The sequence below is a fragment of the Petaurus breviceps genome, unplaced genomic scaffold, assembly GCF_028583685.1.
Source record: "Petaurus breviceps papuanus isolate PSGF00001 unplaced genomic scaffold, PetGlider_PUasm1.0 140, whole genome shotgun sequence".
NCBI classification, from domain to species: domain Eukaryota; kingdom Metazoa; phylum Chordata; class Mammalia; order Diprotodontia; family Petauridae; genus Petaurus; species Petaurus breviceps.
The window spans coordinates 45,404,042-45,417,371 of NW_027185698.1; the positions used below are offsets into that span (position 1 = coordinate 45,404,042).

Genomic DNA, 13,330 nt, shown 5'->3' on the forward strand with positions numbered 1-13,330 from the left:
GTTCCCTGTGAGTATTTAAAGTTCTTTCACAGAAAATTTTGATATTTAATTAATTATTTCTTTAGAAGAACGCTGATTATGGACTTTTATGAGCTATTATCATGGGCTTTGAGAAGTCTCCTTAAAAGTTAATAAAACCTTCTGATTCTGCTTCTTGTTCAAGGAGCATGAGGAAACTCATCCACCGGGTCTGTGATCAATCCTAGTAACTAAAAACATAAGGGAAGCTAAAAGTGACATGTCTAAAACAGGATAATTTTTTTTTCTTTTTGGAGGGGGGAAGGGCAGGGCAGTTGAGTTGGGGTTAAGTGACTTGCCTAAGGTCACACAGCTAGTGTTAAATGTCTGAGGCTGGATTTGAACTCAGGTCCTCCTGACTCCGGGGCCGGTGCTTTACTTACTGCGCCACCTAGCTGCCCCCCTTCATACATCTTTTAACCTATTAACATAGACTGGAATTTCTGTCCTATCCTTCCTTCAGATCCAATACTTGGTCAGGGTGTTTATGGCTTCCTGATGCATGGAATCCATAGTGGCTTTGCAGCCTAGCCTCATGGGAAACTCCTAGGAATCCTCCCTCTTTCCTCCTTTCCCTCTGTAAAGTATTTTACCACCAGAGTTATTTCCTGATTTACCTTCCCTTGTTACAAAATAGCAACAACAACAAAAATAACAATTAAAAAACAAAACTATAGTTTCTGATGGCACTGCACCTGTCTGTAGTCTCCTATCTCTTTAACAAAAGGAGGGAAATCCATTTGTTTCCTTGTAGGTTTCTTTGTCGGCCTTCTTTTGGTTGCACAGGCAAATCAGAATTGCAGAATTTTCTGCCTCTTATTGCTGCCTCAGAGCATGTACTTGGTGAGAATAAACAGCAAAGGTTTTTTGCTTTTTGTTCTGATCTTTCTCTGTTTATTTGTTTTCTTTACTGCAACTCTCACCTGTTGAAAAGCGAAGTATATAAAACCAGCTGCCTTTTACAATAGATTTATTTTTTAAATTATCTCTCATTTTGGGGAGACCTAGGATACAACGAGGGTGGGGAGTTTCCACACCAGAGAGCAAACTGCTAGCTTGTCCAGGACTTGATCTTAGAATTGTTTGGGGCAACTGAGATTATGTGGCTACTCCATGGCCATGTACCAAGCATGTATCACAAAGAGAAGTAAATTCAGGTCTTTGGGACTGGTTCCCAGGCTGGGCCTTTATCCATGATGACACAGTGCTTCTCATTGAATTGATACTGTTTTTAAAAATTTACTTGCTTTTATATAGCAATACCAAAAAGAAAAATCATTTTCTCCTTGGCAAAGTCTTTTTCTGTTTTTTTTTTTTTTTTTTTTTTTTTTAGAACAAATGGCTCTGAAAAGTTAACATACTTATTGGCAATATTTCGAATAGGACAACCTTTGAGGCAGAAACAGATACAAATAGTTCACTAGAGTTTTAAGGAATCCATACATTTTTGGAAGTTTATTCTACAATTGTATTTAATGATTTGGGGGAAAAGTTGGAGATGCAGGTAGAGTAACCATACTTGTTTATTTTGAGTAACTTAAATTTCAGGTCTGTTGGGTAGGGTCTTTGAAAATTATCTAAAACTCAAATTAGGGGAATTAGGAATATATTATTTTCTTTTAAATTCACCGTCTAGAAGTATATCTTGTGAATCTATCTGTGTTAATTGTAATGGCTTAAAGGTTTTAGACAGTTATTTGAAGAACCATTTATATCATCATTAGTTTTTAACGTTGCTTCTCATAATTGGCTAATGTGCTCAAAATATATTAGAGCTCATTAAAATGCAAACTTGAAATTAGAGTAAGAAAATAAAACAAGAAATTGAACAAATATATACATTTAACAATTTACCAAAGAACCCATTAGACATAGTAATACATTACAGAAAGGTAAACCATTACTTACTAGACCATATACATTTCCATTTTTAGGGCTAACTTCTTCCATCTCAGAGCAAATGTTTTCTATATGCAGGTGTATTTATTTATTTTTGTCTTTATTAATGTGTTTGTTTACTTTTACTTTACAAGATTCAGTTCCACAATCCCTTGAGTTTCAAATTCTCCTCCCCCCCCCCCCCAGAGGCATGCAATCAAGTATAGGATCTGCAAATACTTTCACATTCGACATTAATCACATTGTAAAGAAGGATTGTAACTGATGGAATGAACAATGGGAAAGAGGAAACAAAACCAAACAAGAAAAAGAAAGAGAGCAGGTAGTTTTGCAGGTGTATTTATTTAGTAGTACATTATGAACTCCAAAGTTTTTCCCCAACTTTCATATATTAGGTCAACTCTTTCAGTTCTCTACCCAGTCTAGGAGTCCCATCAACAACAACCCTTTGACCTTTGTCAGTAATGGGAATATTTAATTTCAAAGCCTTTTTAACCCCTCTTCAAAAAAAGCAAAACAAACAAAACAAACACAAGAAAATTATCACTAAACAGAAAGCTACAAGATAGGAATTTTACATAAAATCTTGATTTCATTAAATAGATCTCTTTCCTTTTTTTTTTAATTTATTTATTTTTTTTAAAGCAATTGGGGTTAAGTAACTTGCTCGAGGTTACACGGCCAGTTATTTCTGGGTGTGGTGCTAAGTATCTGAGCCCAGATTCAATCCCCAGGTCATCCTGACACTGGGGCCAGTGCTCTTACTTGCTGAGCCACCTGGCCGCCCCTTCTCTTTCTTTCTTCTTGAGCCTTCTAGGATATGTTTGCCTATGGGAACAGACATATCTGTTGCCCACTCTTACAAAATTTTGACTTTATTATCTCTGTATACTTGGATGGATATATACATATACATACAACACACATAAATGATGACAAAATTGATGTTTATTGGTGGTGTTTTTGTTATAAAGCAGCCCAATTTGAAAACTAGGTAACTTTGCCTATAATTGCTGACTTAATGGTTAGCTTTTGCTGGGGGAACAGAAGCTAGATGACTGAGGAGTGATGTTTAGATTTCTTGGTTGGGTGGGGCATTAGACCAGGGGAGTTTTCAGGTACCATCCAAATAGAATGTTGTGTGAGATGGTAGCACAGAGTATGAAGTTTTGGCAGGGACCAATCATAGGGTGGTGTTCTTGTTTTGATATCACTGATTTTGGCACAGTAGAAAGAATGCTCAACAAGTTTACAGGTAAGAAAGATACAAGATAGAGCTTAGGACTTTAGAGCTTCAGTTTAAATCCGTGGCTGGAAATATAACCAGAGTTATTAAACTAGAATTTGTTTTGGCCTTTCTAGCCACTCAGCATTTCCTTACCATATTTGTTCTTCACTGAGAGAGACTAAGGTTGCAGTTATGAGGTACATTTCCACTCTTTTAAAAAAATTTTAGTAAGTTTATTGATATTCATTTTTTTAACATCATGGTTTACATTTCCACTATTGAAGAGGATTGAAAGATGGAAACCTATTGAAAGATGCTCACCTATGTCCTAACATCTTGACTTCTGATTGAAAGGAGTTCCACAACCTTCACTAGCTTTGTGGAAGGGGAACCTCTTTTGAGATCTTTAGAAAGTAAGAATCTTAAATGATGCAGATGATGCCACCTCTTTGTATACATAAGAGGATTTAAGTGCTATTCTACTTCCTAACAGCATGGATATAGATGACTTTGAAAAATACACAAAACTAAAAGGAAGGGAACTTATGAAATATCTTTGCCCTTGGATCTTTCAAAAGAAGATAGTTGTTGATCTGGTGATGGTCTTTCATGGAAGGAGGAGGAATCAGTATACTTTTAGGGATCATATCTATCACTGAAAATCTCAAAATAGTAAAGGATAGTAAAATTGGTACAGATCTTAACTTGTAAGAAGTAATGCTTTGTAGTTTAGTGGGTTGAGTGAGTAATTTTGGTCATTATGTCATTTTCTCCCTATCTTAAATTGTCAATTTAAGCTTTTTCAACTAACGCTTTAATTTCTCCATCAAAAAAGAACTGAGAGGATGCTGTCCCACATCATAGGATATTTAAGCTAAACAACTAAAAATGAGGTTGAAAACCATTTTGTCAATATGATGCTGTGTCTAATAGCTAAGTGTCCTAAGATGATGACATCTATAGTTACATGTGATAATTTCTCTTTGCAGAACAATAGGCATGAACCCCTGAAAGTATCTTCAGAGTAAACTCTTCATCTGTAAAATGGAAGTGTAAGTCTTGAGCTTGACTAGTGTAGTTCCAGCGATGGCTCAAGATTTGTGAAGTCGGACACGGAGGAGCACCGATGCTTGTCAGTGTGAGCAGTGGAAAAGGGGCCCCTACCATGGTAACACTAATAACAGAAAAGCTACAGAACCAGAGCTTGGATGATCTCACCTGTAAAACGTACAATATTAATCTGGTAAGTATCTACTACATATGTCTTCATCATCTTTAGTTATTTATCTATCTAAAGTGCTAGTGCTTTCTTTCCCTCATTTGATTATCTCCAATTTACACTATATGCGCCTTGTTTGTACATATTGTTTTCATGGTGTCTTCTTCCACATTAGGCTGTGAGCTCTTTGAGAACAGAATTTGTCCTTGGCCTTTAGTATCCCTAGAACTTACCCCAGTGCCTGGTAAGGGCTTAATGAATGCTTGCTTATTGATTAACTGACTGACTAACATTTGGGACAGTAGCCCCCAGATTGAAATTGTTGGAGTGATGCTACATAACATCCCATATCTTTTTGGTAGACTTGGGTTTTTATATGAAGTCTAGGCCCTGCTACTTGTTATTAGTTGAGAGACTTTGGACAGGTCACTTCACTCTTTGGATTCCCAGTTTCCTTAATAGTAAAAATACTTTGGACCAGACAATTTCCTAAAATTCCTTTTGAGTTTTAACATTTGGTGATCTTAGTCGTCGATTTTGGGAAATAGGTTCATGTGCCCCTCTCCTAGGGCAGGTTGCTTTTTTTTTCTAAGTGAGGTGAAGGCTCCCTTTGTTCCAGAAACATATTGAAATATGCAAATGACTTTGTTTCCCCAAAACTAAATACAAAAATAAATTGAGATTTTTTTTTAAATGGAGTCTGAAGTCCAAGATGCATCATGTGATTGAGTGAAATAGAGATAATCTAATTGAAATTGTAAAATAAGAAAGGGATTATAGGAAAGCTGGAAATTTACGTGGATTTTGGATGTTCAGAAATTGGGATATATAATCTTACTAGTTAAATATTTCATTTTTCAGCATTGACTGCTTTCAAATGAGAATTGCCATTTTTTCCTTTTAATTCAATTCAGAAAACTATTGAGCAGAGGGGGAAGGAAAGGTCCTGGAAAGTATATGTCTTCATCGGAAGATTGTTAAATATTGACTCAGAAAACTTTTGAATGTCTACATGTTGTTTTCTTTTTGTCTTTGTTTCCTTAGCACAGTTCTTGTTTGTAGCAGGCACTTAATTGAAGTTGGGATAAATTGCATTTTGCCACCTGTGTCATAGTTTCTGTGGTGGTAGCACTGTCATTTTACAGAAAAATAAATTAAGGCTTAGATTAAGTGACTTGCTCATGGTCACCAGCAGGATTCAAATGTAGTTCTCTCCAGTCTCAAAGATGGTAGTTCTTCTCCTCCCAGCTGCCAGTCACCTTTCTAAGGCAAAGGTCTGGCCATCTTGTTCCCCCATTCATCAATCTCCAGGGACTCCCTAATGTTTCTAGGGTTACATACAAGACTACTCAGCGTGGCTTCCATTTTCAAGATTTATTTTACATTAGTCTAAACCAACCTCCTTGCTTTTCCCTAAGAGCCAGAATACCTCCTTCTCACCTCAAGAATTCTTATTTCCTTTAAGTCTCCATCGAAGGATCACCTAATTCTTAGTACTCTCTCCCTCCTCAGTTCACCTTGTTTTTTTCTGATTTGTTTGCCTCTCATTCTCCGCTAGCAGAATGTATGCCCTTGAGGGCAGGAACTTGTTCATTGTTGTCTGTCTCTCTTATGTCACATGGTACCTTGTACAGAACAGGTAATTAAAAATGCTCTTTGAATCAAATCTGGAACTGTGATTGTCAGAGAAGGAATCTATAGTGTAGAAGAAAGTGGGTCCCAGGCTTTGTTCCATAAGGCCAGTGTTATGAGGGAAGAAAGAGCATGGGGAATGGAAATCTGGTCCTCCTGTGCAGACGTCAGGTCAAGATGCAAACCGTTAGGCTTAGAAAGAGCTTTCAGAACAGCAGCTCAGCAACAACTTTATATAAATCTTTCACTTTTTTTTCACTGAAATCTTGCAATTTGAATAGTTATTCAATGAAGAATGTGATACTTGTGGATTGTTGTAAGCTATTAAAGTACATAGGGGTGGGTATGTGTGTATAGATATATGTACATATACAAACATATATGTGCACACTCCATTTTTTCCCCCTTGGAGTATAAGGAAACATGGAGAATGCTAGAATCTTTGTCTTCTTTTCTCAGGATACCAGAACGAGGTTGTTGGGTGGCCAAGACCTCCTTGGAACTGACTAAGATTAAAGGCTTCACAGTATAGGATTTGCAAAGCCATAGGGTTACAGGAAGAGAGAAAGGCCATTATTTGATTTTTTTCTTTCCAAGTAGAATTCATTTTGTGAATTATCTGTTTAAAAATTTTTAATAACCAGAAGAACCTCTTCCACCTAGTAAGTTCTTAGACCACAAAGAAATTTCATCCTTAGCCTAAAAAAATTAGACAGGTCAGTATGTGCAAGGATTATTTATACACCCAAAGCCCAATAGATCATCTAGGATACTGTCTCCCTCTGTTCAGTGTGGGCTCTGTGTACTTCCCCCTTAGTCATTGCAGACTGTAGCCAAGCTCCTTGAAGTTTGGTGTCTTTGTTCCATCCCCCCATCCCATGCAGGTTTTTATCACCTCTCACATTAGACTTCTAAGTTGCCAAACTAAGGTACATGCCAGAAGCCCTAGAAACAGAGGAAGAAAGCTGATCTATCATCCTTCTCCTGCAGAATAGGAATAAAGACTTTGGCTTGTTTTTAGTAGTATTTTATGCTTCTATCCAGAGAGTGGGGGCAGAGTATTCATTAAGTGCCTACTCTGCCAAGACCTGCAAGACATAAGTGGAAAAAACTCCGGTCCCTCCTCTGCAGGAGCTTCCCCTCAGGTTAGAGGAGAAAACACATCAAAGAAAGTCTCACAGGGATGCAGCAAGGCATGGCCAGATCCTGAGTCCTATGCTGTCTGGGACACTGCACAGTGTAAACACAGGGCAGATGGGAAGGCCTGGAGGTTCTCCACCTGACCTGTAGTCAGGAAGATCTGAGCTCAGATGCAGATTCAGGTGCTTCCCAGCTGGGTGACCCTGAGCCAGTCACTGAACCTCTGTGCCTCAGTTTCCTCATCTGGGGATAGTAATAAAGCCCTCCTCATAAAACTGTTGTGAGGGTTCAGTGAGATCATGTTTGCAAAGCATTTAGCATTTAGTGTAAAACACATAGTAGAAACTACATAAATTACTTATGTACTTAAACTCCATTCTTCCACTTTCATCCAAAAATAATGGTTTGTGGATGTCCAGCAGCACAGGTGAAAGGCTAGGTCTCTGTGCCAACCCCTCCCCCTCTCCTGGGATGGGGCAAGTTCTTTCCTCCATGGGTTCTGGTTGGGAGTGTGAGTACTTTCTACCAGAAGATAGAAGATACTGTTGAGAGGTATCTGCATGAAGTCAGACTACACAAGACTTGGTTCAGTGACAGCTTGAATTTGTGTAGCACTTTAATCGCCTCATTTGATCGTCCCCCTCCTGTGAGGTAGACTAGGCAGGGCAGATATTGTTCCTGTCTCACAGAGCCCCACTGGGCCTGTCCAATGTACTCCTCTTAGCTCCATGGACTTTAGTTGTTTCATACAGTTTGTTGTTCCTTTAGTGGTTTGGGGGAAATTGAGGGTAGTGGCAGCTGTCCATCTGTCAAACTTCATGCTTGCTCTGTTTCTCCTCTGTAGACGGTTTAACCTTTTTGAAGGGATTAGTAAAAACAAGTCTTCCCAATGGCACTGGGGAGAGAGAGAGACAGAGAGACAGAGAGAGATCCCAGATGCTTTATTTCAAAATTGACTGTAAGTTTGTAAAGAACTCTCATGTTTTAGAAAAACTGAAATATATAAGTATGTAATACTTTATTGTCTCTTCTACCTCTGATGTAGTTGTTTTTACACCATCATCAACATTTTTAGAAATTTGACATCCTGACAGTAAAAGTCCAAAAGTAGAAAAAGCTGCCGTACTGCAAGGGAGTTTCTGATTTACCAGGGTGGGGGTGGGGTGTCTCTGAGAAGAGGCTGGGGGTCACTTGTTAGAGTTGTAGAAGAGGGTGGGCAGGAGTTTCGACTCTGACTTCTGAGGTCCTTTCCAGCTCTGGATCAAAGGTCTTCTGCCTGGTGACCTCTGAGGCTCCTCTAGGATAGTGTATTCTGAAGGACGAAGATGAAGATGCCGGCCTCTGAGCAGTGGTTAATATTACATGCTGATCAGCTGGGCTGTTCAGCTCCTTTCTGAGGAGAGCCCCTTATTTTTCTCTGAGTACAAGGGCTGTGTGGAATGAACTCTGGATTTAGTGTCAGGAAGCCTGCCTTTAAAACCTTCTCCTGACATTTGTTAGCAATGTGACCCTGGGAAAATCAGACTGCGAGCTTTGTTCTCCTCATTTTTAGAACGAGGACAAGGCGACTGCCTTGTAAACTGGAGAGCGGCATAGCAGATTGCTAAGAATAATAAGTAATGGAGCTTAGGAGAAGGACTGCTGGCCTGGGGATTCAGACCCAGCTTCTCGTCCTGGCTCCTGTTAATTAGCGACTTATTGGGCCACAGTTGCTTAATGTCTCGGTCTGAGTTTCCTCATTTGTAAGATGAAGAGGTTGGACTAGATTATCTCTAAGTTCCCTTTCAGGTCTAAAGTGAAATGTGTTTGTGATGCCTTGAGTTTTGTACAAAAGATACTCTGATAGTCAGATTCCATATAAATATGTCAAGCCTCACAAGTTTAAGTTGCAACATTTTGTGCCCTAATACTTTTTACAATCCTCATGAGATAGACAGAGGTGAGTAGGAGTTGGCTCTTGAGAATTACCAAACATCGTGATTCATTGTGAGGCTCACAAGAAAACCTAGGTCTTCTGATATACCCCATTCAACACTGTTTCCTAAAATACAAGTTGTAACTATAAAGTAAGGTTACAGCCTTTCTGGGTGGCTTGTAAACTGGCTCGGAAAAGCTGTTCAAGAGAAGAGCTCCAAAAATATGTTGGAGCAATGGCAGTTTCCCAAGGGGCGGGCCTCAGGCAGCACATTGAAGGTCACTGTTCACTGGCATAGAGAAGAGGTTCTGGTATACTTGAAAAAAATCCCTTCTTATTACTTTGTCATTCCACATACACAGCTCCTGCCTTTTATGACCAAACACAGTTATGCTATTGTTTGAATCCGTGCTTACCATGATTCAGAAATAACTTTGAGCTATGTTTGATATGTGGAGTTGAGGAGGAGGAAGAAGAGGATCTGTGTCTCTGTATGCTCTTTCAAAAAGCTAGTCAGTGCTTGGAGCCAGAAGACCTTTGTGGAATCTCTGAAACGACTGATTACAACAGTTTAAGTACACAGTTGGAGTTAGCAGAATTTTTCTGCAAGACAGGCATGATGGGACTTCTGTCAGTGGCTTGTGTCATTAAAGGAGTAAATGAAAAAAAGTGATGTGAGAAAAGATGAAAAAGAAACAGAACTGATCTTCCTTCTGCCTCTCTACCAGCTTCATCATGTAGATACTTCAGTGACAAATAGGAAATGCATGTAGTTTGTACAGTAAAGGCTAGATCTTCCATTAGCCCTTTTTTGAGATGGGAATGGTGGTTGCATGATTTTTTGACTCCTTCTTTGGAGTATTTAAAGGTTGGGAATACTATGTTTAGCGTATTGACATCCTAACAGTAAAAGCTGCTGCCTGTTCCTTGCTGACCCTGTCATCATTCTTCACAAATGAGTTCAGGGCGGGTTCTTGAGCTGATGCCACAAAGCCTGGATTTGCCATGATGGGTGCCACTGGCCTTAATCAGATGAACATCACTACTTGTCTCAGAAGTGGTTCTTGCCTCAACTCAGCTTGTCAGAATTGAGTTTTGTCTGGTTAATGACCACCATGCTTTGGGGCCTGGGAGGTAATTATTGGTTGGTTAGATGTGATGAAAGGGTATGAGAATTGAGTTTGTTCATGAAAGTTCTCCATTTATACCAGGGTTGATATGCTCTGACACTGTCTGATAGTTTTAGCTATTACTAATGAACAACAGTTGGTATGATAACTATTGGAGTAGGTTGTTCTTTAAAAACTGGACCAGGTATTAAAATTTAGATCAGTTTAACAACCTTATTAAGGATCTCCTTAATGTGACAAGTACTGAGCAGTAAGAAAATCTCTGCTTTCATGCTGCTAAAGTTTGAATATTCAGTTTAACAGACCTAGCCTGTACCAACTGTGTGCAGAGCCTAGGACTATAGAGACAGAAAAAGAGTGCTGCCTTTGAGGAGCTTCTGTTCTGTGTGTGCTTGAGTGCGTTTTGGGGGCAGGAGGGGGCGATGGATTCCCCCACCTGCCCTAATCATACAGGGTCATGGGGCAGGAGAGCCAGGCATCCTAAGCAGCTGCATGGAGACTTCAAGAGGAATGCGTGCTGAGCAGGGAAAGCAGAGAAATGGGAGCTGGGAAGCTGAGTCTGAGGGAACTGTTTGGAGTGGGGGGGGGGAGACCTTAACATAGTCCAGGCAGGAGATGCTGAGGGCATAAGCTAGGGTGGGTGATGACTCTGCATCTAGGAGGGGGATTTATTTAGGCAGACATATTGTGGAGGTAGAAAAGGCAAGATTGGGCAACGACTTGGATGTGTAGGATGAGGAAGAGTGCAAATCAAGAATGATTTTGGGATCATGAACCTGGGTGACTCGGAGGGGAGATTAGGCCTTCAGCAGAAAGGGGGAAGCTTTGAAGAGTAGTAGATTTGGTGGGAAAGAGAATGAGGACTGTTTTGGACATGTTGAGTTGAAGATGGCTATAGAATACCTGCTTTGAAATGTCAAATAGACATGGAGTGATGAAAGAAAGCTTGGGAAAGAAACTAGGGCTGAACAAATGATAATTGGACTCATTACTACTGATGAGGTCATCAAAAGAAAGTGTACTGTTAGAAGATAGCCTGGGTTAGAGCCTTGGGTTGGGGGACCTTGGTGGGGAGGTGGAGATGAGGAAGCAGAAGCAACAAGAATAGGCAACTCTTTGGGGGGAGGGTTACAGGAGAACAATTATGTCATTTCATAGATAATACAGAAAATACAATAGACTCATAGGAGCCTGTAAATAAATTCAGAAAACGCAAAGATTGCAGAATAGCCTAGAACTAGTCAATGCAAATTTCTCAGAGCACCTTCCTTTTCTGGAGGGTCTCAACGTTTTCCAGGTAGAATTGGTGTGGTTTGGACTCCTTTGAAAGGTGGCTGACCTGACCTCCAAATAGAGTTCACAGTCCTCTCCAGATTCATAATGCTGTCCCAGAGCTGGGTATGGTTCAGGAAGTCACCAGTAAAGTAATAAATCTGGGACTTAAAAACAAAAAAACCCAAAAAACTCCCCCCAAAATAAATCTGGGACTTGAGCCAGGCTTTTAGCTCTAATAGAGGACTCTTCCTGCTCCTCAACATCACCTCGCCATTCACAGAAGAGGAATATACTTCTAGGAAGTTCTGAAAGGCAGAATGAGGATCCTTAAGTAGAAACTGCAGGAACAATACCATTGGAAGGAATACTTTGTATGTAAAAGTTTTGGGGTTCAGTGTGTATGTATGTGTGTGTGTGTGTGTGTGTGTGTGTGTGTGTGTGTGTGTGTATTACAGTAAAACTAAGGACTCCATCAAATGGTTACTACAGATGCAATCACCATGACAGTTTGAATCTTTGGTTTTAGAGACTTTGTTGGATTGCTTTAATTCTGTGCTTATCCCTCCACTGAAACTCTTTTCTCTGGAGTTAACCAATGATCTTTCTTTTTGGAAAATAAGTTTTATTGATATCTTTTCTTTTTTTTATTGCCCGTGTTTCCCATTGTCTTAACTCTGGGATCTCTAGTTCGGTCGACTGGTGTCTCCAAACTGTTTCTAAGGTCACATAGAAGAGACTCTCTTGTTTGGCCTTTAAAGCCCTTCACAGCCTGGGTCTAATCTAACTTTCCAGACTTCCTGTTTGCTCTTTTGGCCAGTCCAAGGCTTTTTCTGTGTAATTGGCCCCTTGGATAGTTTGGGGAAACCTGAAGCCTCCTCACATGTGTTCATAAGTGCATCATATAAAATATACAAGATTAAATGAAAATGGTTTACATTGAAATCCTTATTAAAGTTTTTAAAAAGAAGTTCATGGACTGTGGGTTAAGAAACCCAGTCTAGTTAAATTGGCTTTCTTGCTGTTCTTTACATCAATTCTGTCTCCTGCCTTTGTAGGCTGCATCCCATAGTTGGAAAGCCCTTTCTCCTCCCCTCCACTCCTTACAGTTCTTCATGTCCTTAAAGACTCATGCCTTCAACTTGAGGCTTTCTCCATCCTCCCACTAACCCCAGCAACCTGTGACTCATTAGCAGATTACTTTTCATTTATTTAATATGTAGGTACTTATTTTGTGTGTCCTTGTATGTACCTTAGCCTCTCCTGGGAGAATGTAAACTTTTTGAGAGCGAGGATCATTTTGCTTTGTATCTTTGGGTCATCAGCTTATCAGTTTAGATCTACCAATGGATAGATCTAAAACTAAAGCTTCAGTCTTTGATTTGACCTTTCTGGCTCACTCTTCTCTACTTCTTTGTAAAACCTACTCATAGAAGGAGCTAGGGAGATAAATGTGTTGGTATAATTTAATTTGGACTAGTGCAGGAAAATTTCCACAGGACTTGTTAAGACTTGAACTCTTATCCTACCTTAAAGAGAAGAAAATGAACTTTGTTAGTTCCAGTTCAACAATAATGGAATGTAACTTTTTCCTGATTCAGAATTAACTTGTCTCATACTTGCTGAACCACTTCACTTCAGTTCTGCATGGAGAATTTAAAAATCTGAACGATCTCTGTGTATGTGTTTGTCTCATTTAATGGAAGTGGCATGATTACAGTCAGGAGTACTTGGAGTCTTGTCCCAGCCTTGATGCTTCTTCTTAGTTGTGCTATCTCAGGTAAGCCATTTCATCTTGTTTTCTGGTCTGTGAAATGGGGGTGTTGCTTCAGCAGTCTCAGAATCTGAGTTGAAGGGGTCATCTTGTCATCACAGTG

The 13,330-nt window shown here is 39.6% G+C and overlaps 1 protein-coding gene across 2 annotated transcripts in view; it reads left to right on the top strand.

The window, feature by feature from the left end:
- FAM53A (family with sequence similarity 53 member A) overlaps positions 1–13,330 on the top strand; it is a 114,046-nt gene that overhangs the window by 23,148 nt on the left and 77,568 nt on the right. For both annotated transcript variants that reach the window (XM_069071377.1, XM_069071368.1), the window contains exon 2: positions 4,135–4,388. In XM_069071377.1, the coding sequence (XP_068927478.1) occupies positions 4,272–4,388 (117 nt within the window). In that variant the 5' untranslated portion in view covers positions 4,135–4,271. The remainder of the gene's footprint in view (positions 1–4,134; positions 4,389–13,330) is intronic.